At 40.4% G+C, this 25,731-nt stretch overlaps 1 protein-coding gene across 5 annotated transcripts in view; it reads right to left on the minus strand.

Moving 5' to 3' along the window:
* LOC122571507 (nesprin-1) overlaps window positions 1–25,731 on the minus strand; it is a 109,347-nt gene that overhangs the window by 21,555 nt on the left and 62,061 nt on the right. For 3 of the 5 annotated variants that reach the window (XM_043735359.1, XM_043735346.1, XM_043735379.1), the window contains 6 exons: window positions 11,582–25,585; window positions 10,338–10,442; window positions 9,886–10,185; window positions 9,300–9,434; window positions 959–6,900; window positions 164–860 (listed from right to left, as the gene is read on the minus strand). In XM_043735359.1, the coding sequence (XP_043591294.1) occupies window positions 164–860; window positions 959–6,900; window positions 9,300–9,434; window positions 9,886–10,185; window positions 10,338–10,442; window positions 11,582–25,585 (21,183 nt within the window). The remainder of the gene's footprint in view (window positions 1–163; window positions 861–958; window positions 6,901–9,299; window positions 9,435–9,885; window positions 10,186–10,337; window positions 10,443–11,581; window positions 25,586–25,731) is intronic. The other 2 variants (XM_043735352.1, XM_043735369.1) reach the window with 2 other exon arrangements.

A 25,731-nucleotide genomic window follows, 5' to 3' on the forward strand; every position in this document is an offset into this window, starting at 1 on the left:
GTTCGCCGTATCCTCTTCCCTCAGTGAAAATCGATACACGCTAAATATCCAATATCCGATACCATTATATAAAAAGTAGCTCAAATTAATTCATACAAGACTAAACTAAAATACGTGACATTATTTATATCTGCGATTCTTTAAGAAGAAAATATTAATTTACCTGATATAAGGAGATGTACTGGTCATAATCAGACGACGTCACAGTCTGGAGATCAGGAACTCGTTGATGAGCAACTTGGAGCCATCCTCTCTCCTCTTTCACCCCTTGTTCCAGAAGAATCCACCTAGACGCAGCCAGAGCCATTTGCTGAGCTCTAGATGCAGCCTGATCTAGCAACGATATAGCTCTGCTATGCAGTTCTTCGTGAAGATCTGAATATTTAGTTCTGGTTTCTGGGTCCAAATTTCCTTCCAGCGACTCCAGAATTGCTCGACAATGGTTTAGATTCACGAAGAACTTTCTATGCTTCTGCATCTCCTCTTGTAAATGTTCTAAACTCATCACCGAGATAGGACTCTCTAATAAATTCTCCGCGATCTCGGTGATCTGAGCGAATTCTCGAAGAGTTTGCTCGTACTCTTCAGCCAAGGCTAATAATTGTAGGAGACGTTCACGTTCGATGCATATTCCATGCTCGATTATTTTGGTCATCTCGTGAGCCGCATAGGTCTCTTCTGGAATATGTTTCCCAGGATAATCGCGTAGCAATTCGTGCGAAGTGGTAAGTAACGTTGCTGTCTTCCACATGTGACACCGGTTCATATTTTCCAGTTTGTCCAGCTCTTGTAGCTTCCATTTTGTGGATGCTTCGAGCTCGATGATTTCGTTCAGCAGTTTTCGTTGTTCTTCGATTAATCTATTAAAATAAAAGAAAAAGAAAAGAGAAGAACTTTAAACTTTGGATAAAAATTAGAAAGGATGAAAGGTACTATTAACTTTGAACAAACATCTCACCTGTACATATTGTTCACTCCATTCACAAATTCGTCCCACCTAGCGAGCTCACTCGTAAGTTGTTTCTCTCCATCATCGGTCGCCTCTTCGATCATCTTAACCTGAGTCATGAGAGCATTCAAACATTCCTGCAAGTTTTTCCTATCTTCCCCTGGATAACTGGTCTCCACTAATTTCCAGATATTATTAAGCTCCTGAATATTCTCTTCCACATTTTCCACTTCGTCCTTCAGTTCAACGTAAGTTTTATCATCGTGAGAGGGACCAGTGGGGCACTCTTTGCTCAAGAAAATTCTGTATTCGATGGTTTCCAACCAAGTGGAAATCGTATCTACGATGACAACCAGAGTTTCTTCAACGGCAATCGCGTCTTTTTCTTGAGCAGCGTCTCTCAAGTGAGACAGTTCCTTCCTCACGTCTGCAGCTCGTTCTTCAGCTAGTTTCTCATTTGCCACTTTATCCAGATGAGCTATATGAAGAATGTTTCCTAGATGACTCGGTTGTTTAGCGTTTCGAAGGCTCTGCATTCGGTCAGTGATCGCTTTGGTTGTTTGATTGCTCTGCGTGATTTGATGTTGAGGTTCATATTCTGTCGTTTCAGATAACAAGAAAGCTTTCGAACTCGCGCTCTTCTGTGGTATCGCGTGATGGGACAATTCCCACGAAGGTTGATCTCTTCCTGGTTTTTTCGAAGATTCACTGATGATATCCGCATAAGTTTTGATTCGTGGCCGGTCATCTTCCTGCAAAATTTCTACTGATTCTACAGGAGAAAATGGTTCTTCGGTCGTGTCCATCGGTTCAGGTGAAGGCATGTGTGGAACAGTTGACGCTTGTTGGCCTTCTGCTTCATCTTTGACTAACGTCCATACATCTTGCGCGTCTTTAATCGCTATTGGTTCAATCATTGTCAATGATGTGCTTTGTACAATTTCTTCGTCTACCTTTTCGTCCGGAACAATTTTAGTATCATCTTCGTCAAAGCCTCTTTCGAGGAAACCAGATTCACCGGAGGCAGACTTTTCTTTACCCACGTTTCTCTTGGTAACATCGGAATAAGACAATCTTAGAGACACATCTCGCGATTCTACAGGTTGTCCAAATATGGATTCCAGATCCTTTTCAGTCGTTACGGACGTTTCGTTGGTCTTGTGTTTCCTCTTCCGTTTCTGCCTCCTTCCAACGCTGTCGTCTATCTTTCCTGCAGAGCTTAAATCCTCTGTAATAGTCGTATCCTGCGAACTATCAGTGAATTTACTCGCAGTATCGGTAGTAGTGTCGCTAGTTGGGAATTCTATGGTTGCCTGCAAACGGATTTTAAATTCAGCATCCGTGGTGTCGGTGTCTGCCTTCGAAGGAGCTACCGATTCCTCAATTTCTGATTTCTCTATCTTTTCAGGGAGATTCTGTTCGTCCTTGAATTCCTCTTGAATAGTTTCTTTCATAACAGATTCCGGTTCTGTTATTTCCTCGATCTTCGTATCCAGGTATTCTTTATATTCTTGTACTTGTACATCAGGTGCTACTGGAATTTCTGTAAGTTTTAGAGGCATCTTTACCTCTGCATCTACCACGTCCATCGTGGCCTCTATCACATTGCCTTCTTCATCTTTAACCACTTCCGTTTCTTCTCGAGGTACTAGTAATACATTATTTGTTTGCTGTGAAGCCGTCACCAACAACGGTTTCTCTTCTTCGACGCTCGTTTGCGCGCCATCTTCGCGAGTTTCGGGAATGATTTGTACACCTTCCTCAACTTGTACGAACAATTCGCACGTCTTTATTTGTACTGAGGTGTCCAACGTCTTTATCTTTTCCGGTGTGACGGTCTGAGACTGTTCATCCATCGATTGTTTCTTCTCTTCCAAACTGGTCTGAGAAGACAGTTCGCAAACCTCTACTTTTTCAGGGGAAAATGTAACTGGACTGGTTTGTATCATGATTTCTTGAGTTGGCCCGGCCAACATCGTCTGTGATTCAGTTTCTTGAGTGTCTGCCTGCCGCGGACTCTCTCCTGGGGTCGTTTGCGTTTCCATTATCTCGACAGAAGGATGCTCTATCAAATCCGCTTGGATATTGAAGTCCAACGTAACTATTTCTGGACTGGTTGGCTTGCTAGTTTGTGCTTCTGTTTCTATGGTCCTAGGTGCTTCAGGAGTCACAGTTTGAGTAGCTATTCCAGCTAAAATCTTCTCTTCAATTGGTGGTGGAGTGGTCTGCTGTTCAACAGCGACAACCATTTTCTCTGCTGTTTGTGTCTCCATCTCCGTTGATGGCGCAGTCGGCGACGTTTGTGCCTCGATAGAAACTACATCCGTTGCTACGGTTTGAACCTGAATTTCTACAGTTTCGATTGGAACGATGGCTTCTGTAGTATCTTCGATCGGACTAGTTTGAACAGCATACTCTTCCATTCTCTTCTCAGGAGTTTCTATCGTTTGAGTGCTCGTTTCTTCTATCTGAGGTGGCTCTTCGGTAACAGCCTGAGCGCCAAAATCTGAAGCGGGTAATGGAGACGTTTGCATTTCAGAGTGTTGCGTAATCGATTTTTCAGGTTCCTTTTCTAGTGTAGTTTGCATGCTAAAGTCCAAAACAGACAACGGAGACGTTTGCATCTCTGCGTGAATTTCTGCCACTTTTGGTGTTTCGATCTTTCCCGAATCTTCGAGCGAAATTGAAGAAGTTTGCGTTTCTTCGTGAACTTCTACGATTTCTGGTGTCTTGGTCTCCTCTAATAAGTGCGGCGAGGTTTGAATATAAATTTCTGATATCTCGTTTTGCTTTGGCGATGTAGCAACAGAAACGTTGGACGCTTGAGGAACAGTCTGTGTGTCCGCCTCGTTCGATGTGACGGCTGGAGCTTTGTCTTTACCTACGTCAACGTCTGCACGCTTCTTTTTCTTCTTTTTCTTCTTCGTAGCTTTCGCGTACTCGCTCTCCATCGGCGCCAGATCATCAGTGAATTCTTCATCGTCAGAGCTAGTCTCTGGGAATTCCGTTTGCTCTTCGTCCTTGAAGCCTCGTATTCTCTGCTTCCTCTTCTTCTTCTTTTTCATCCTCATCACACTCTCGTCATCCGGCGTTGTCGTCGATATTATCGTTCTGTCCGCCTCATAACCGTCTTCCCCTTCCGATGTTTCGTCTTTCGGCAACGTCTCTAGCTCCCTGGATTCGAACATCTTCGTGATATCAGGCTGTGGCGCTTCGCTGATATGTTTCGAAGAATCAGATAACGCGACGTCGATCTCTATAGACTCTGCAATATTGGATACCAGAGAAGTGCTCGATTTCGTCTCCATGGACGACATAGGTGACTTAACCTCTTCTTCGATCTTCTCAACCAGCGGTACAAAGTTTTCCTCTTCAGGTTCTATCGCGGGTTCCGTCTGGTACTCGTCTTCTTTCTCCGACGTAATCACATTGTCAGAAGTTCCTTCCTTTTCCGAACAGATAACAGACTTGTCAGTTTCCTCTTTCTCTGATGTAATAGTAAACTTATCCGAGGTAATCATTGTTCTTTCTGAGAGACCGACATACTTGTCCAAGCTGACAATCGTAGGCTCAGCAACCGGTGGAGAAGTTTGTACGATCTTGTCGTGAATAATTAATTTGCTCTCCTTGTCTGCAGGTAAACTGATGTTGACGTCTTCCTTCACTATACGATGAGGAGCTGCTTCCGGTTCAGTCTGACTCTTCACCTCCACCGTAGGCTGCATCTCTTCGCCGTCCTTCTTCACACCCAGAGATATCTCCACTTTATGGAAGATCGGTTTGTATTCCGGTTTCAGTGCTTCGTCCATGTAGTCGTCGACCGAATAATCGATCTCCGGAATGAACGAGTTCTTCACTATCTGCTGTTTCACGTGTATAGGTAAGATGTCCGGTTCGTCGTGCCTCTCCCACTCCATCGATGGAATCGTCGAAGCTGCCCCTTCGATCTGTATAGGTTGCACTTCTGAAACGTCAACTATCTTTTGTAGTTCCGTTGATGCAAATTCTAGCGACGATTCTGGTGCTCCTGTCGTCGCCGTTTCGATCGATGGCTTTTCCTCTAGTACATCTACGGTGCCTATAGTGTCATCGTGCTTTTCTACATCTACCGTGCGACCTTCTAGCTCGATACCGGGTGTTTCTCTGCTTACTGGTGCATCGACAGACTTACAGGTCGCTTTAGTGATGTCGTCCGATACGATCGACTCGATCGAAGACTTCGCTAACTCTTGCTGTACCTGTGTCTCGCGTATCTTGATCTCTCCGATGGGACTCTGCAATACAGCAGATACTTCAGCATCGATGAACGCCTGGCTGGCCGACGGAAGCAACTTTTTGTCTTTTACCTCGACCAGGAAGTGCTCCTGCTCGTACTTGTCCACTGGTTCAGGTTTCCTTTCAACGAATTCCAATTTTGAGCTCTTGTCATCAAGGTGAATTTGCGATAAAGATTCTTCAGGAGTTCGTGGAGATTGTTCCTTTCGAATATCCACTATCGAAGGTTCCACTTGACTCTCCAAAGTCTTCTCTGTTGGAATAGCTACATCTACAGCTTTTCCTTTTTTCTTCTCGGTTACTGGAATATCTTTTTTGATATCAATTAATGGCTTTTCTTCCAATGGTTCTGTTTCTATATATCCCGTGCTGGGATGCATGTCTTTAGCAAATGCTCCAAAGAACGGTCCTTGCATGGGTGTGTCGTCGGTTACGATCTTTTCTACTTTCAAATCTTTCTCTTCCTTATCAGTGACTTCTTCAACCAAAACGCGTTCCGGTGTCTTCTCTTCACCTGTTGCTCCATCACTTCCAAACTGTCTCTGTTCCTCCTGTTTAATAACGTTGATGCTAATATGCGGAATATTCTTCTCATCGATCTCCACTTCTTCGGGCTCTTCTATGATCTCCTCGGTAGTAGTCTCTTTACCATCCACAATCGTAATTTTCCTAATAATCCTCCTAGTCTTTCTAATCACTCTTCTAGTAACTTGCTGTACCACGGCGTGCACGCTCGACGTTTGCGCCCGATATTCTCCACTTTCCATCAGCAGTCCCTCCTCGAAAGGTTGTGGGCTGATGTCTCGAACGTGACCTTGGGTCACCATGTGCGTATACTGCGGCGCTAATTCGTATTCCTCCACCTTTACATCTTTATAAGGAGTGCCAGTAGTTACTTTTCCACCATGGATCTGTCTTGTCGTGGTTTCTATCGTACCATCTGGCTTCGTAGTAGTCACCGTGACCTGTTGATCCTTCATGGTGGCCTCTGAGAAAGCTTGCACCACGGATGGCGCGTCTCCAATCGCCGTGGCCGTGGACGATAAGTGTTGTTGAGTGGTTTGTCTGCTAGTCATCGTGGTTCGTCTCAATTTTCTTACTATTATCCTCTTCGAACCATCTTCGTCTACTACCACTTCGGTGGTCACGTCATCTGGTTCGACCAGGACAGTTTCGAACGATTGTGGAGCAGCGTGAACGATGTTTAACTCACTGGTGGTATTGTCAGCGTTCGTAGGATCTTGATATTTCATATCAACGACGATGTCCTCTGCTGTCGCTTCAGCATGTTCCTGATCGATTTCCTGAGTGGAAGAGGAAGGTACGTTCTTCGTGGCTATCTCGATCACATCGTGATCACCTTCTGTGGTTTTTAGAATCTTTATCGTTTCCTGGGTTTGAATGTTTTCGATGTTAGGGTGTGTTATGTCCATGGTTTGCGTGGTCAAAGAGTGACATTCCGTTGAAACTGGCATTTTATTTGTTGACGTTTGTTTGGTCAGTTGTTGTGGTTTCTCGACGATGTTCGCTAACAGACTTTGTCCTGTTTGCAGGGAAACGTCGGCTAGAGATGGCATACTAGTTTCGAGGGACGAATGAATGGAGGGTGCCTGATCGAGGGTGGCATCATCTCGGTCTGACGTTTCGTCCGCTTGCGCCTCTTCATCGCAAACCTCCTGGAAAATTTAAGAAACAATTCTGGTTCAAGATACCTGTGTGATCATCCTGGATGCTGGTTCTTCGACTGCTGCAATGTTTTTCTAAATAATCTTTCATCATACATTTTATCCATTTTTTCTCGTATAATGATAGAACTGTCTTTCAACCCTTAACTATATTATGAACATTATTCTGCTAGATATTTGAGAAATGTTTAGTTACGTGATGTAAGGTACAATTTCACATTTAAATATTTTATTAGGAGCCACAGTAAAAAGATTAACATATTTCTAATTGTATTATCTAGCAGTATTATATTTTTAATCGCACTCTAGCAATTAAGTGTTAAATATACGTTGATCATTGTATGTATGTAGTTTCTTTTTATGGATGATGTGACTGAAGCTCTAACAATAAAGCTATTAAATTTTGCTACTTTGCTGCTGCATATCTTGACATTTAGATTTCAAGTTTCAACCAGATATAATGGCAGATTTTATTGCGTCGCATTGTCCAAAAAGCCTGTTGCACAACAGGGCTGAAAGCAATGGCGTAAGTAACAGTGGATTCCACCGTGTCGTGGTAGCAAAATTTAACGCGCCTGTGTTAATGATGGCACTACGTTAATCACTGGTTTTTTACGCGGAAGACCACATTGATCATCCGATGATTGGGTCTTCGATTATTTCGATTTCGGTATAGCTGCACCTGCATGATGTCGGTGAAAACGAAGACGAAAGAATTATTTAGAAAACATGATCATCGAGGAGTAAGAACGAGAATATCTGCAGACAAGAACACTCCGCGTAACACTGTCGTATTTTTAGCTCACGTCCGACTTTATTTTAATGCGTTTATTTTGGGCACGCCAAGTGGTCTACGTATATGTGATATAAAGAAAAAAGCAACCGGCGATTTATCTATCAAGAGCGGATCAAAATTTACAATCGAGCAATTAATTAATTAAAAAAAAAGAAAAGGAAAATAAAATATAAGAAAATAAAATAGCGTTGCTGAATAGCGAAACGATTAAAATTTCCACGAGACGCTATTTTGTATACCTTTCTAATAGCAATATTGCGAACGAAAGACGTTTCGTCGTTATTTTACATATACACATATACATGAGCGTCTATATGTACATAGAACTCGTAGAATTTCTTAGTGATATCCAGGGATAAATAAAAAAGGGGGGAGATGGGAATTAATGAGAATACTTTAATTACAGCATGAAAAAAATTACAGAGTAACTGTATTAACATTCCATAAACAAATGCTGCACCTATACAATTACATTCATTACCTTAAGCTAAAAGAAACATAAAAAGTGCTAGTTTTATATATAAATAAATACACCGTGAAGTTGTGAGAAGAATGAACGATGACAGTGCGATGAGCGTAAAATGACGGTGTAATGGCGGGCTGATAATCATAGTCATTTTTCATAAATTATAAAAAACTCTATATATTTTTTAGTGGTTCAAGTTGTTATGTCGACTAACACGCCTATGATATCTAACCCGCCATATTCGTTGCATATGATGAGAAGCTCAGGTGAGAAATAAACGCAATGACATAAAGATAAATAAAAGTAGATGAAACGACAAGTGTACCAGAACCTTATCCTGTCATAATTTACCCATTAATAAATATCGTGCAAAATGATACGTGATACGACAAACATGAATTACTACGTTAAGAAGCAGAAAGGAAACAAAAAGAATGTTACATGCTTGACTATATCTATCACCCTATTACCATTATGTATTTACTAAAGTATAAGATACAGGCAGTATTATATGTATATGTATACCATTTCTTAATATATAATACATACTCTGTACACATCCTTATTATTCTTGTAGTAGATCTCTTGCATCGACAAGAGACTGAATAATTCCTTTTATTTTATTCCCAATCCCAAAATAGACTAGAACTTGACTAGATATCGATTAGAAATTTGACCAGAGTTTACCTATCTTTAAATTTTAAATTAATCGATGGTGCTACATTTATATGTCCGTATAAATATAATAAATAAAAATAAGTCGTATGTATAAATATATATATATATAATAAATATTTGCTAAATATTCCTCTTCAATTTTTAATTTCTCATTTCATATTTCTCGATTCTCTGCATTAATAATCGTATTGCATGAAATATGTTAAATTGAAAAGTCAATCATGACGTTACGTCTATTCGTATAAATGTAAATAACTATTATGCATTATGTAATGAATATTCGTTAAATAGTTCTATTCAACTCTAGTTTCGTTTTTTTTTTTTTCGTTTGAATTTTCTTTCATACTCCAAGAACTCTCTGTTTCTGTATCATCGTGTATTTCACGAGACTGTTGCGCGAAGACCAGCGAAGTTTGCGAAAGCCCCCGTGCATTGGAAAACGTTGGATACCTGCTGCCTTTGCTGCAGTCGCGACATCACTTCCAACAGCGCATTCTTCAGGACCTTTGCCAGCGTGCTGATTTCTGGCAACGATTCAAGCTCCGACACCCGCTGCGCGTGACTGCTCAGCTCGTCCTGTAAAGCCTGTCCCAGCACAGAGACACACAGACAGACGTTTTATATGCGTAATTCCGCATATCGTGGTTTCGTTTAAAAATAAATCGTGCACGCCGCCATTCTAAAACGGGGGATTACGAGATCGTCGACCAGGTCCGTGTGTTGTAAAAATCACGAACAACTATCGTGTCTGATATTTGCGAATTTTTCTTGGCAATAGGAATAAGAATGAAGAATCGTGATATGAAAATTCTAAATGTATGAGATGCAAGCGATTTCGATTTGCATGATTTTTGCAAAAGAACAGAGGATCGAGAAATACTCGAACAATATTTGCGTTCAGTGAGAATCAATAGAATTTTTCTAAACGTTCGCAAACACGTGCCGAATATTCTTCGATTCTCTGTGTACAATTCAAAGTGTCATCGTACCATCACCCACGAAGGCTGAAAATAAATTTTATTTTATATAAACGCACCTTGGTAGTCGGTTGTTGCTGCTTCATACCAGCCACGATATTCTTCAGCCAGTTATCCGTTTCATCCAAGAATTTCTTGTATTCGTGGATATCGTGGCCGCGTTGTTCTTGTTGTCCACGCGCTCTTTCCAAAGAAGCGCGTCCTTGTTCCGCTTGCGATAAAAGGGTGGCGATGCGAGACTGAACTTGTTCTAGACTCGACAGAAGCTTCTGTGCTTCCAAATCGGCTGGAATTTTACACAATTCTTCTTCTAAATGACCCACTTCCTGATCGTATCCTTGGAGCTCCGTTAGTAAATTCTGAAAATCATTTCGATAGTTCAAGCGACAGAATGAATGAAATATCCGAATATACATCTGTGAAAATTTGAAATAAATATATAATAAAGTAACTTTCTGAAAAGGAAGATATTGGAAAATATTGTAAGATCGCATTTTGTGCGTAATCTCACCGTGATTGCAGACAGCATAGAGTCTATGCTATCTCGTGGCAAGTAAGTTCCCTTTAGGTTCGAAAGACTCAACTGTAAAACCATTAGGCGCTCCTGTATGATATCCTGTAAGATAGCGATGTATTAATGAACGTGAAGATTGATTGTGGCGAAGAAAATATGCCGTGCACGTTCGATACCAGTCTGTTAATCGATGGATTAGAGGAACTCGTTGAATTTGTAGCAAATCGTAACACGGGGGCACAGACAGAAAACACATAAATGTATCAAAAAATGCTGCAATTTCTTTAATTTTAATGATTAAACAAATTTAGAAGATATAGCTATATTCATGCAGATTTGATAAAAGAATCAAGAAATTGTTATAACGCTATAGGACGCTCTAATAATCGTGTTTATTATAGTATTGTGTAACATCGATCTTTTACATTGGACAAACTCTAAGAAATACTCTCTCAGGGCTATAAGAGGGAAAATTGGCTAAAATAAAAAGGTTTAAAGAAATACACCATGTTACGTAATATTTTAAGAGGGATTTCTGTTGATCAAATACGTCGACGTAACGTGTCGTGTGACTACAAACTGCTTCCTTGAACAAGAATAAAGTTAATCGGTATTATAAAGAATTATTTTCTGTCAATGTTCTTTTCTTTCAAGTGGAATTTATCGCGAGAAAATATTGAATAAATTTTGAAATGTTCTCGTGAACCGCAACGCAACCAGAAAATCAAGTAACGTTACTCTCGTGCATTAATAAAAATCAAAAAACTATAGCATGCAAATGAAGGAAGGAAACAAAGATCTATATGGTGATAGAGAGAAGCAACAGCAATGTAGCAGCATTAACAGTGGTAATTAACTATTAACAGCGGCTATCAAAGTGAAAACGTACAGAGTCAGCGAGTAGAAAGAAGTATAATACGTTCGATGTATACACACGTCGAGAGACAAGTGGAAAAAATGAAAATAGAGAGAGAGAGAAAGAAAAAAAAAGACGTTAAAAATTGAAAAAAAAGAAGAGTAAAACCAACAACGAACGAAGACATAAGAAAACAGTAAAAAACAGTTTACCAAGCACACACGCGCGCACACACTCATACGCGAGCTCGTGTGTCCTACATATAATACATATAGCCACACGCGAGTTCGCATAACACAACAGTAACAAGAACAACAAGAAACATAATGAACTCGTTCAGGCTCGATTGGGTGATGATCGAGCACAGCTTGTATTGTGATCGCACCTTGATCCCTCGTATCCTCTTTTCAGCCTCATCTTCAGTTACCCCCATCTCTCTCTCCGTCTCCACGATTGGAGTGCGCCGCTGCATCGATCCTTTTTCTCTACCTAAATGTTTCTTGGGATCTGGATCATGGTCAGGGATGCCTGGTGTTGGGGATAACTCACGTGGATCGGAATAAGTGGACTCTGATAGTTGATCCGGGCTCACGGTCTTGTAATCGAGCTTTAGGGGTTGTTCGCCAGAAGCGGATACTTCGACAGTGGACAGTGACAATAATGTTACATCTTCAGAATTTTCTGACGTTGTAGGAACGTCACACTCCAACGACAGTTCGTCGAATTTGGAAATAGACTGGTCGTCCTTGAGATGGACAGAGGATAACTCAGAAAGTAAATTATCGGAGGGGTATATTGGATCTGACATTGGATTCTCGATCTTTTCCTGAACCAGATCGGTGGACTGGTCCGTTCTCTGCTCGTTCTCGCTCGACAAGTAAGTACTGTAATCGGTCCAGCTACCTATACCACCTGGGAGATCGGCGATCAGACGTTCGGTATGCGGTCCACCCATGAAATAAGAATTCAAGGGACCACCATTACCGCCGCGTTCGTTCAAATTACCACCGCCCTGATCCCCGTCGAAATCATCTTTATCGTTAGAATCGCGTTTGACATCGTCGGAAAGACTTTCCATCGGATAGTTAGCCAAATTTTCGAACAGGTAGCGTTCAGCCTCGTGATAGGGGTGTTTGTCCGGCCAAAAACCGCTATCAAGAGAAAGGAATTTGGATCTACTGAGTTCTGACAGGGTTTTTAAGATTAGGGGAGTTTGTACGGGTTTTTTCTTCTCCGGACTTAGAACTAAAATTTCGTCGGCTATATAGAATTGTACTTTTGGTTTCACGGGCTCCACCACGATATCTACCGTTTCTATTTCTGGTTCACTGGATATACATTTTTCGAATTCTTCTTCGGTTTCTAGTTGAGACTGAATCGATTCTATGGTTATGGGAGACTCAATTTTATGTAATAATTTTTCCGTTGATATATCTCGTTGTGGAAGCTGATCGGTTTCTTGCATTATACTTTCGAGTTCTTTTACAATTCCTGACTGTACCTTTTCGATTTCTTCTGTCTTCTTTTCTGTTACTTCCTTCTCAGTTTTGTCATCTTCTTCTGTTAGTTTACCATTCACTATTACTTCAGCAGGTTTAATGGTTTCTTCCGGTTTTGTCTCGAGTGGAACGACCTTATCTGTTTTAACTTCAGAAACTTTGTCTAGTATTTCCTCTTTGGAAATTACTGGGTCCTCTTCGGATATCTTTTTCTCGACATCTTTAGTTGCCTCTTCCTGTCTCTTATCTTTAATTTTCTTCGTTTTAGATTTTTCTTCTTTCGTAGATTTCTTTTCTAGAGGCTGAGCTTCTGGAATTTCTTCGGTTTTCTCTAGACGATCGACTTCTTCTCGGCTTTTGGCAGATGTTTCTGTCCTTTCTTGTATAACTGTTTCTTTCAAAACAACTTGTTCCTGCAAGACATCCTTCGCTTCTTTCTCATCTTTCTTAACCTCCTCGACCCTTGGTTCATCAATCTCCAACTTATTCAATTGTGCACCTGATTCTATTTTCTCTTCAGGTATCGTCGCGTCTTTCTCTTGATCGACTGTTTCATTTGGAGTTTCTGGAGTTGATGGAATAGTAGAACCTGTGCTTAATATTTCAATTTCTTTCTCATCCTTTGGCGATTGAACTTCTTCATCCGTAGACTTCGTTGCTGATTCTTGTTCTTCGCGTCTACCTTTCTTCGCCTGTTTGTTCTTACGTTTTGATTTTTCTTTCGAAGTTGATGTTGGTTCTTCTTTCTGTTTTATGTATTTTTCAGCTTCATCCGGCACTGGTTTGGGTGTTTCAATTTTATCCGGTTTAAATGCTTCAGCTTTATCTGTCTCTGGTTTAGGCACTTCAGATTTATCTATCTCTGGTTTGGGAGTTTCAGATTTATCTGTAACTAGTTTATGTGTCTCCATTTTGTCTTCAGCAAAGCTTTCTATTTCTCCTGAAACTTTTTCCTTTTCTTCAGTTGATTTCAAAAGTTCTGCTTCCTCTTTACTTGGTTTTGCCTTTTCCTTGATTATCGGTTTAAGCATAGTTTCTGGAACAAGCTTTATTTCACCAGGAATCACCTCAGGGATGATTGCGCTCAATTTCTTAATTTCTTGTAGTTTTTTATTAAGTTCTTTTTCTTGATTGGTTTCATCAGATGAAATAGTTACTTCTTCTGGCTTTACTTCGTCTGGCTTTACTTCTTCTGGCTTTACTTCTTCTGGCTTTACTTCTTCCAGTGTTATTGTTTCTTCTTCCTTTTCTGGAACAAACGTCTCAGATGTTTCCTTTTCTAATTTTTCTTCGCTGGTTGCTCGTGTAGTAGATTTTTCTTTCTTCTTTTGCCTTCGTTTCTCCTTTTTCGAAAGTTTCAACTTTTTGTCTGCATGAGCTTCATCTTTTACCTCTGCTGTTTCTGTTTTAGTGTCTACAATTATTTCTGCAACAGGTGTTTGCGGAGACTTAATTGGTTCTTCTTCATGTTTCTCCTCAGTTCCTTCCTTTGCAGATACTTCTTTTTTCTCTTCAGTAACATCTGGTTTAGAATCAACTTCTTTCTTTTGATTTGTTTCACTTTCTTCTACTTCGTCCTTTATTTTTTCTACAGATATTTCTTTGATCTCAAGTTCAGATACTTTCTTCTCATCAATTGATGTTTCAATGATTCCTTCTGGTACCGTTTCTACTTTCTTTTCTTCAGATTTTTCTTTATGCTTCTCTGTGGGCGTCGATTTTTCAGGTTTTGTAATTTTTACTTCTTCTTCAACTTCTTTAATTTCTTGAACCTCTGTCTCTTTTGCAGGTATTTCCTCTTTAATTTTAGATTCAGGTACCTTCTTTCCTTCGATCGATGTTTCGCTAATTCCTGATACTGTCTCTACTTTCTTTTCTTTAGATTTTCCTTTACGTTTTCTTGGAGACATCGATTTTTCAGATTTAATTTCTTCGACAATCTCAGGTTTACTTTCAGCTTCAGATTTTGCAATTGTTGATATTTCTTGAATTTCTTTAACTTCTTTAGTTTCTGGTTCTTTCACAACTTCATCTTCCGATTTCAGTTGTATTTCTTTTACCTGAACATCTTGTTGTTTGGTTTGTTCTTTATGTTCTAGTTCTTCTTTGGGCTGTTCCTTATCAGATTTTCCTCTCTTTAATTTCTTACTCTTCTTTGAACCAGCAATAGATTGTTCCTTCGTTTCTGCTTTTCTCCACTTATCTGCTGATTTAGAATTCTGTTTATCCATTTCGATTATTTTATCTACTTCTGGAGTTTCAGGTTTCACAACCTCTACTTCTTTCACTTCCTCATCAAGCTTTTCTTCAACTTTCTCTCCTGCCTTTTCTTTGCTTTCTTGGCTCAAATTAACTTCTTTCGTCTTCGGTTTGCCCTCATGTTGCTTAGTATCTTTCTTTTCTGGCTGTTTCTGTGTCTTCTCTTCGACTAATGGCTCTATTCTTTCTTTCTCCGTCTTCTTCATATCCTTTTCCTCGATCCTACTCGTCTTTTCTTTATCTTTTTCTTTCTGAAGGTTCTCTCTATCCTTTTCCTGTTCACCTTTTGTCACCTGATTGCGATCTGCACTGCTCGATTTTGCTTCACCTCTCTTTTTCTTCGATTTTCCCTCCTTTCCTTTGTTTCCGTCCTTTTTCTTCTGTTCCTCCACTTTTTGCGCGCCCATCTGCTTTTGTTCATCTGCTAAAATTTCTTCAGGAACTATAGGCTTATCACTCGACTGTTTCGAGTTTGCTTCGTCTCGTCTGATGCTTCTGGATCGCGATCTCGATCGTCTAGATCGCAGTTCTTTTCGATTTACGAATTCCATAAAACCTTGTTCGTCGATTTTAACCACTTCTTCGATTGATATCGGCTCTGGAGCTTCTTCCACATGGATTTGTATTTGGGGATTTAAATTTTGTTCGACAGTTTGTTGTTTTTTCATCATAATCTTTTCGCTAGTGGGTGACGAGAGTGGTTCCAGCGGTTCCGCGTGTTTACTAACAATAGTAGCCCACGAATCCTTCATTTTCTGTGGCGTTTCGGCTACTATTGCGCTTGAAATTGGCGACATGGAACTAGTTTCTTCCACCATTGCTTCTTTTTCAATTTCTTCCACCCACGAAGTTGACTCCATTTTGAAAACGTCTTGTTCAGTAATTAATTCGTTCAACTTTTTATCTGTTGCTATTTCCTCAGGTTTGAATGTTTCCTTTTCAACCTCTGCAGTTTCTGTGATTATTAATGATGTTCCAGATGTAATTGTTTCGTCTTCGATTAATTTATCCAAGCTTTGATCAGGCATAAGAGGAATCGGTTTAAGTAACACAACATCTTCTTGATTCGATTGTGGAGAAGTTGCCTTGCTAGAAGCTGCTACTTGAGCGTACGATTTGTTAGAATCTTTCATATTTAATTCTAATTCTTCAACTTTCTCAGGAATAGCAGGCTTGATATTTTCCTTCTCAGTTTCTTGTTTCGTATCTTTCTTCTTTTGATGTTTCTTATGCTGCGTCTGTGGACTTTGTGGTTCTTCAGGCGCAGTTTCTACTATCTGTGCTACTTTCCCTAATTCTGGTGTTCCAGTTATCGATTCTTGAGGAGCTACTATCATAGTTTGTACATTTTCTGCAGGAAGATCGCTAGTTCCTTTCATACCAACAACGGATGCCCATGATTTAGCGCATACCGGTTGAATTTCTTCCTTAGATATTTCTTTTATTTCTGATTGAGATTCTTCTTTCTTAGTTTCTTCCGAAGGAGCTTCAGTCGGTGTTTCTTGAGGAATCACTGCTGGAATTTCATTTGCCTTTTTCGATTTTCCATCACGTTTCTTCTTCGAATCTGGTGAAGCAATTTCCTGTTCTTCTTGTTTCTTTGCATCTTTTTCTGTGGTAGACGTAGCTTTAATATCGGACTTTTCTTTAGGCTGTTTCTGTTTTCCTGATTTTGTCCTTCCTTCTTCTTTCCTAGGCTTATCCGAGGGTTTAATTTTGCTTTCCATCACTGGAGATTCAGGTGCATTCGAATCTTTTATCTCTGGTACTTTGCCATTCATTGATTTCTCAGTTGCTGTTGATTCAGTCACGACACTGATAGATTCTTGCGGCAAGGCTTTTTCTTCAGAGCTTAACTTTTCTTCTCTCGTTATCTCTTTAACATCTTTCTTTTTAGATTCTTTAGAAACTTTCTTCTTTCCAGAAACAAGCTTTTCAACCTTCTCACTTTCCTTCTCAATTTTCTCTTCAATTAGGATCTGAGGTTCTGGAACAATTTCTTTCTTTTCATTCTGTTTTTCATGTTCCTTCTTATCTTTTTCTAATTTCGTTTCTTCTTTTACTTTCTCTACTGCAGAAGATTCGATTGCAGGTTTTACTAGTTCTTCAATTTTTGGTTCTAACGTGATTAATGGTTCTTCTTCTGTAATATTCTTTTCTATCTTTTCTTCTTCTTTTCGATCTATAATTTGAACCGCCGAAGGTTCATCTATTTTTGTGACAAGTTGTTCCGTTGTCTGTGCCAACTCTGTCTCCTGTACAATCGCAATATCTTCCTTCTCAAGTTCTTCAGACTGTTTGAATGCCAATGAAGCTTCCTTAGTTTCTTCATGGATAATCATAGTAAGTTGTTCCACAGCCTTGGTTAATTCCGTAATATCGTTCTTTTCGACTATTTCAGGTTCTTTTACCGGTGACGTTATTTCTTTCTTTTCTTCTTTCTTAGGCTTTGACTTCTCATCTTTCGGCTGCTTTTCTTTCTTTGATTTCTCTTTCGGCTTTTTATCAGATACTTGCTGCTCCTTCTTCCGTACCTCAGGTTCTTTTCCTTCCTCTTTATTTTCTACTTTTACCTCGGTTGTACTCTGCTCCTTCTCTTTTTTCATCATATCAAGCTCTTTATTCACATCCTCGATAAGAGCTGCCGTCTGATCCAAAATCATGTCCGTAGATTTAATCTCCGTGGTAATTTCTGCGATAGTTTTCTCTTTGTCAATGATTTTTTCTGAAATGTTTCGAGCATCTAATACCTCGGAATGTTTTTTATCTTCTTGAATCTGCATTGCTTCCTTCACAACTTCAACGCTTGTAAGATTAGATTCCTCCAAAGGAGTTGCCATAACTTCTTTCTCTTTGGCCTGCTTAGATATTACCCATTCGGATTCTACTTTGTAAAATGTGCTAATAGGATATTTCAGAGTTTCTTTGATAAGTGAAAGTTTTCTGCTTTCAGCATCAGATTGCTCCGTGTCTTCTGACTTCTCTTCTTCTTCCTTAGGCTCCTTCATAATCGATTTTTGAGCAATTCTTTCGATACTCTCCAATCTTGGAGTTGCAGAAGCAGGCACATTTTCTTCTATTACCTTTACTACTTTGAAACACCGATGGAAATTGATCTCTGCCTCGATGTAAGGACGATAATTGAACCAGTAGGGTTTGACCAAGTCTGTAAAGTAACATGGGTAAATATCTTTTGTGATAGGTTTAGACTCCTTAACATTGGTAGGAACTTCTACTTGTTTTATAGACTCTGCAACCTGCGTCTTAATCTTACTTGCTTCATCTTCAATCTTTTGCTTTTCAGGTTTAGCATCTTCACCTTTAACAGAAACTTCTACTTGCTTTCTAGACTCTTGAACCTGTGTTTCAATCTGGCTTGGTTTATCTTCAATATTCTGTTTTTCAGATTTAGAATCTTCACCTTTAACCGAAACTTCTACTTGCTTTTTAGAATCTTGAACCTGTGTTTCAATCTGGCTTGGTTTATCTTCAATCTTCTGTTTTTCAGGTTTAGAATCTTTACCTTTAACAGAAACTTCTAGTTGCTTTTTAGACTCTTGAACCTGTGTTTCAATCTGGCTTGGCTTATTTTCAATCTTCTGTTTTTCAGGTTTAGAATCCTCACCTTTAACAGAAATTTCTAGTTGCTTTTTAGACTCTTGAACCTGTGTTTCAATCTGGCTTGGTTTATCTTCAATCTTCTGTTTTTCAGGTTTAGAATCTTCACCTTTAACAGAAACTTCTACTTGCTTTTTAGTCTCTGCAACTTGCGTCTTAATCTGGCTTGGTTTATCTTCAACCTTTTGCTTTTCAGTTTTAGAATCTTCGTCTTTGACAGAAACTTCTACTTGCTTTTTAGAGTCTGCAACCTGCGTTTCAATCTGGCTTGGTTTATCTTCAACCTTTTGCTTTTCAGGTTTAGAATCTTCACTTTTAACAAAAACTTCTGCTTGTTTTTTAGACTTTGCAACTTGTGTTTTAATCTGACTTGGTTTATTTTCAACCTTTTGTTTTTCTGGTTTAGAATCTTCGCCTTTAACAGAAACTTCTACTTGTTTTTTAGAGTCTGCAACTTGTGTTTCAACCTGGCTTGGTTTATCTTCAATATTTTGCCTTTCAGGTTTAGAATCTTCATCTTTGACGAAAAGTTCGACCTGTTTTTTGGATTCTGCAACCTGTGTTTCAATCTGACTTGGTTTATCTTCAACCTTTTTCTTTTCAGGTTTAGAATCTGCACCTTTAACAGAAACTGCTACTTGTTTTTTAGAGTCTGCAACTTGTGTTTCAACCTGGCTTGGTTTATCTTCAATATTTTGCCTTTCAGGTTTAGAATCTTCATCTTTGACGAAAAGTTCGACCTGTTTTTTGGATTCTGCAACCTGTGTTTCAATCTGGCTTGGTTTATCTTCAACCTTTTGCTTTTCAGGCTTAGAAGCTTCACCTTTAACAGAAACTTCTGCTTGTTTTTTAGACTTTGCAACTTGTGTTTTAATCTGACTTGGTTTATTTTCAACCTTTTGTTTTTCTGGTTTAGAATCTTCGCCTTTAACAGAAACCTCTACTTGCTTTTTAGAGTCTGCAACTTGTGTTTCAATCTGGCTTGGTTTATCTTCAACCTTTTGCTTTTCAGGTTTAGAATCTTCACTTTTAACAGAAACTTCTGCTTGTTTTTTAGACTTTGCAACTTGTGTTTTAATCTGACTTGGTTTATTTTCAACCTTTTGTTTTTCTGGTTTAGAATCTTCGCCTTTAACAGAAATTTCTACTTGTTTCTTAGAGTCTGCAACTTGTGTTTTAATCTGGCTTGGTTTATCTTCAATCTTTTTCTTTTCAGGTTTAGAATCTTCATCTTTAATAGGGACGTCTTGTTTTTTAGAGTCTACTATCTTCTCTTCAAGTAGAACTGCTTTTTCTGTAACTTCTTCCGTTCTAGGTTTAGAATCATCAACTTTACGTTCCTCAACGTCTCCTACCTTCTTTTCAATCGCACTTGTTTTATCCTCAATATTTTCCGTTTCAAGCTTAGGAACGTCAACAGTTACAGGTTCGGGAATATATCCTGTACCAGGTGTCATATCTCTTACATGAGTAGGAAGAATACTTACTTCACGAGTGTTTAATTCCAATTCTAACGACATCATGCCCGTTCCTTTTCCCTGTCCCTGTTCAACATCAGAAGGAGACCCTTCCGGTCCCGTACCCATCCTTCCTTTCTCTTGCACAATTTCACCTTCACTCTCTACCACTAACTCACCTGAATCTTTCGATTCTACACTTGCAGCTTCTCCGATAATCTTAACTTCCTCCTTAACCCTCGTCCTATCCTTCTTACCCTCAACTTCGTGCTTAGATTTATCCTGCAAAACCTTCGCGTCCTGTTCTTTCTCGAAATTATCCAACTCCCTCTCGTCTCTCGCGCTTCCTACAGATTTCGGAGTTCCAGAACGACCTCTCCTCCTATCCTGAACGCTACCGAACAGAATCGGCTGATCGTCTTTAACAAGATCATCAAGATATACCGTGTAATCGGAAATTGATTTGTCAACGTCTGCTAACGTATCTAACGCTTTCCAGGGGATACCAACAGCTGAATCATCCGATACCCTAGCATATTCGGTGGTTGTTAGGCTACTCTCTACTGTTTCAGGACGCAGGGTGATTAATTCGGTGGGTTTGGAGCCTACGACCTTGGATGAGGGAATACTTTCTAAGTTCTCTACGACTTTTTCGACCGATGGCTTCGCTTCGACAGGTTTAGGCACGTTGCTGGTCACCGTGGTAACCGTTTTCTCGACCAACGACAATTTCTCTAATGAAGATGATTCTGTGGTTGGTGAAACAGTGGCTGAAACGTTTGCAGTTTTCTCGTTCTTTGAAAGAAGAGAATCTTCTTCTGTACTTGGATTTTCAATCAGTTCTTGCGAGCGAGATTCTGAATCGTCAGACTTTGTCACTGAAATTTTCTCCATTTCAATTGGATTTTTAACATTGCCTTGCTTTTTATTCCGAGACTCTGTCAGTGGGGTTACGAGTTTTAATGATGGTGTTTCCGTTAATTTTTCAGATTCTTCGATTGGTTTCGTGTCTGTGCTAGGTTTCTCAGTGATTATCGTTTGTTCTAGTTGTGGAAGTTCGACCACGATTTTGTCTTTACTCTCCTGTTTCTTCTTCTTTCTCTTGTCAGACTTCGGTGTGCTTGGTTGACCGGATTTGGGTTCTTCTTTGGGCTCGACCGCGGAAATGGGTGCGATATTTTCGGTGACTGCTTTTTCCTTTGATTTCCCTTTCTTGGACTTTGATGGTGTTCCTGGAACTTCTTGGATTTCGGGTCTATCGGTTTTCGGTACTTCAGGCAGTAGAATTCCTTCTTTCTTTTTCACGTCACTAGTTTCAACTTTCTCAGGTTCTTCTGGTTTCTTTACAGTTTCTTCCGTCTTTTTGTCTATAAATATTTCGACGCATTCTGTAGATTTTTCTCCCGTAATACTCTTTTCGATATTAGGTTGTGTTTCACTCTTCTCTGTTACGCTAACAATATTTTCTTCCTTCTGATTTTCCGTTTGGATCGCAGTAATTTTTTCTTCAACTCCTGTAATTCTCGTTTCTTCTATAGATGTCAGTTTGCCATCGTTATCGATTTTACCATTCTTTCCTTCTAATTTAGCCGCTTCTACTACTTCATTTTCTTTAGGTTTCTCCCTTTCTTCCACAGGCAACGCAGACTTTGAATCTTCTTCTTTCTTTGCTTTTGTCGGTGACTTAGACTTCTTTCGTCTTTTCTTGTCAGACTGTCCTTTACTTGGCGTGACAGGTTCAGTTTTTAATTCCTTTTTCGATTGTTCCGTGACAATTTCTTCCTCTTTAATTGATTTCTCTTCGATAACTTGCTTATCGATGATCTTCTTTTCTTCTTTTTCAGTCATCTTTATCGCTTCAGGCGCAGGCTTCTGACTAACATCGGGTTCTTTCTTCGATTTCTTTCCCTTCGATTTCGTCTGTTTCTCTAATTCAACTACCTTTTTCGGTTCCTCCTTTTGTGCAGAATCTGGCTTCGATTCTTTCTTCGAATCCTTTCTCTCAACCATTTGTTCTTCACCAGATTTATTCTGTTTTTTCTCTCGTTTATTCGTTGATTTTTCGTCTATATTTTCCTGCACCACTGTTTCTGGTTTCGGCTCATCACTTTCTCTAATCTCCATCGTAGATTCTATTACGCGAATCAACGCGCTAATTACCGTTTTCTGTTCTTCTTTAATATCTGCCATCGGTTCTACTTCCGATACAGTATCCTCCTTCTTCTGTTCTTTTGTATCATCCTCCTTCCCTTTCTCTTTCTCAGCCGGTTTCTTATCTTTATCGTCTTTTGGAGTTTTTACATTAACTTCTGCTTCAACTTCTTCCCTTTCATCCAATTTCACATCTTTTGTTACTTCTGATTTCTCTTCAGATTTCTTTTGTTTCGACTGTTCTACTTTCTTGTCTTCTTTCTGTTGGCTCTGTTTCTTCGGTGTCTGGACTTTAGAAGTCTCCTGGTCGTTGCCTTGTTTCTGTTTCTTATTCTTTTTCGACTTCTCCTGTTCTTTCATTGGCTCTTTCTCTTTAGGCTCGCTTTGCACTTTGTTCCTAGATTCAACTTTAGTTTCAGGCGTTTTATCTGATTTTACAGGCTTCGTAGCCTTTGTGTCTTCTTTCTTTATCTGCTCCAAATTGTCAACACTTTCAACTGAATCTGGTTTTACGTGTTTCTGTTTCGGAGTTTCTACTTTATCTTCATCAATTGTCTTCTTAATTTGCTCCGACCCTACGTCAACCTTTGTGGGTTTGGTATCTTTATTAGATTTGTCCTTCGCTGCACCAGCTTGTTCCTTACCCTTTTGCTTCTTTTTCCACGGTTTCTCTTCCTTCGCATCCACTTTCTTCGTTTCACTTGAATCGATCTTCACTTCAGATCTCTTCTCAGGTTCGTTCTTTCGACTTTCAACCTTCGTTGCCTTCTCTTCAGAAGCTTTAACGTCATCCTTAGCGGTCCTTTTCCCGGAATCTTTCTCCTCTTTGTTCTCTTTCGCATCGTCCTTCGATTTAACCTGTTCCTTCGCGTTAGACTGACTTACTGCAGTCTCCGATTCATCTTTAATCTTCTCCATCTTCGATTTACCCTGTTTCTTCCTCTCATTAGATTTCACATTCTTCTTTTCACTTTCCTCTTTGGGTTTTTCCACCGTAGCTTGAACCGTATCTTTCTTAGTCTGTTCCCTCGACTTATCCCTCTTTTTATGCTTATCCATATCCTCGATCTCCTTCAGGGCCTTCTCTATCTCGTCATCCACCTTCTCCGGCTTCTTCTTCTTCGTCTTTCGTTTCTTCTCCTGAGATCTGCTCCTCTGTTGAACATCAACCTCCTTCTCCTCCTGAACATCCTTTTCATCCTGCTTGTGATCTTCCATCTTTTTCGTTTCTTCAGCATCTATTCTCTTTTCTGGTTTAACATCGTCCACCTGTTCCTTTCTAATCTCAACCTTGACACTCTTCGGAGTTACCTTCGGAGAAGCCGTCAAATCTTCCACAGTAATCTCATCTTTGAATTCGAATACCTGTTTCTGTAGTTCCGTATTGGTCCTGAATTTCTCCTTCTGGGGTTTCTGAAATACTTCTGAAGCCTTCGGTTGCTCTGGTCCTCTGCGAGCTCTCTTCTCAGGAATCTTCGTCTTTGGCGACTCCTGGTGAGTCTTTCTCGTCTCCCTTCTCCTCGATATATCCCACGTACTTCCTGGCTTGCTTACGGTCGATTCCCGAGTCTGTCTAGCTTCCTGAGGAGGACTCGACTCGTGCACAGATGATGTCGCAGAGTTTACTGGCGAGCGTGAACGCTCTTTCGCCTGTTTCGAGATTGAAGTCGTCGTTGTTGATGATTGACTACTTGTAGTCGATGTCGGTTTAGAACTGAGACCCTGTGATAAAATTTGGGCGTACGAGAATGTCTTGCTCTCGCTTGAGGCAGTACTTTTCGTTTTAACGGGTGTACTTTCTGCAACTGGCGTAGAAACTTGTTGTACAGGTTGCTCGATAGTCTGCTGCATAGACTGTTCTGGTTCTACTGGTTTTTCTGGTTCGGAAACTTCTTCCGCTTGAACAGCAGGTTGAACAGCAGCTTGAACATTTGACTGAACGACAGGCTCAACATCCACAGGTTGTTGAGCTCTCGAAGGTAAACACTTCTCTTCAACGTTCTGCACAACTACAGGAGTAGTCTTTGGAGGGATCTTGAATTTAGTTTGATGCGGATGCCTTTGTTGATGCTTCTGCAACTGATTTTGCTGATAAATATCTGGTTCAGGGATGTAGCTAGCCTGTGCCACGTACGGCTCCGACGGAAAGGCTATCTGACTTTCGGTGTAATGAGGAAGAGCCATTTGCTGAGGCGGTGCGGCTGGCATGTAGACGTAGGAACTTACTGGATAGGCGATCTGAGACCCGATGAAACCAACCAATTCAGGAATAGCCGGATGAATATAGTTGTAGACCTCTGGAACTTGTTGAGTTGCAACTGGCGGTCTTGTAACATTTTCGTAACCTTTCTCATTCAATAAAACGTACTCGTCAATGTTTTCGTCCGTCCAACTGGTTTGAGTTTCGCTCGGTTCCTCAGAAGTTTTCACAGGAGACTCGACTTCAGGTACAACTTCGTGCACGACCTCTGCAGGCTGCTGTTGATAGCTCTCCACTGCTACGTCTTCGCTTGGTTCTTCCATAAAAGCATTTTCAGCTGTTGCCCCTTCCTTTACTTCGACCTTGGGCACCTCAAATTCCATCTTCTCCGTCTGAACAGTTTCTACAGAAGATTCCTCGACCACAGTCTCTCCGACTTCTCTACCAACTACGTGAGCATCTTTGCTAGTCTCCACCGAAGGGCTGCGAGAATTCTGTCTGTTTCCACGAAGAATATCCGCGTAGGAAGTTGATCCAGGCATCCAAATGGGACTGGCAGACCTTCCTCTTCTCTCCACCTTAGGGGCCAGTGTGTTCTTAAGTATAAACGGTTCCTTCCTCTGTTCCACTACCGATCTAGAAGTGTCTGATCCAGAAATTTCATTGTCAGCCTCCACGGACGAATTTCTTTCAGGAGATTCCCTGATAGGTCCCCGAACGTCCTTTCGCACGGAACCAGATCTTCTCGACTGATTTCTCAATCTAGAGTCCACTGAATCTACTTTAGAGACGCGCCTTCTAACCTCGGTTCTTACTTCAGGCTCCTTCTGTTCGCTCTGCTCTTCGGGTCTTGTCTGTTCTTCTTTCATCTTCGTCTCCGCTATTGCAGCATTTGGTGGAGTATTGTCGCCAATTGGTTCGATAACAGGTTGCTTCTGGGCTTCCACTGTTCTTGACAGTTGCACGGTAGGTTTGAGCACTTGAATCGAAAGGGGGACCGAAGAAACCTCGTCTCGGGGATTTCTAAAGGGGCTAGAACCCCTGGAGCTCGGACTTGTCCGACCTGCGGCGATGTCCGCGTACGAGATCTGATTGACGACCCTTGTCTCGTTGCTCTGTACATAGTACGGGTCCACGGCGTATATTTGATCCAGCACTATCTTCACGCGTTGCTTCCAATCGTCCATCCTTTGCTGCAGGCTCTGCTTTATCCGCCACGGAGGAACAGCCAAGGCACAACAATGGAATACACATACGTCAATTTTTCTGGGAGATTTTTCTATTTTTTTTTTTTGTGTTGTTTTGCATTTTTTGTTTGTTTGATTTTTGTGGCAGGGGTGAACCAGATAAG

This window comes from Bombus pyrosoma, linkage group LG1, assembly GCF_014825855.1.
Source record: "Bombus pyrosoma isolate SC7728 linkage group LG1, ASM1482585v1, whole genome shotgun sequence".
Classification (NCBI taxonomy): Eukaryota; Metazoa; Arthropoda; class Insecta; order Hymenoptera; family Apidae; genus Bombus; species Bombus pyrosoma.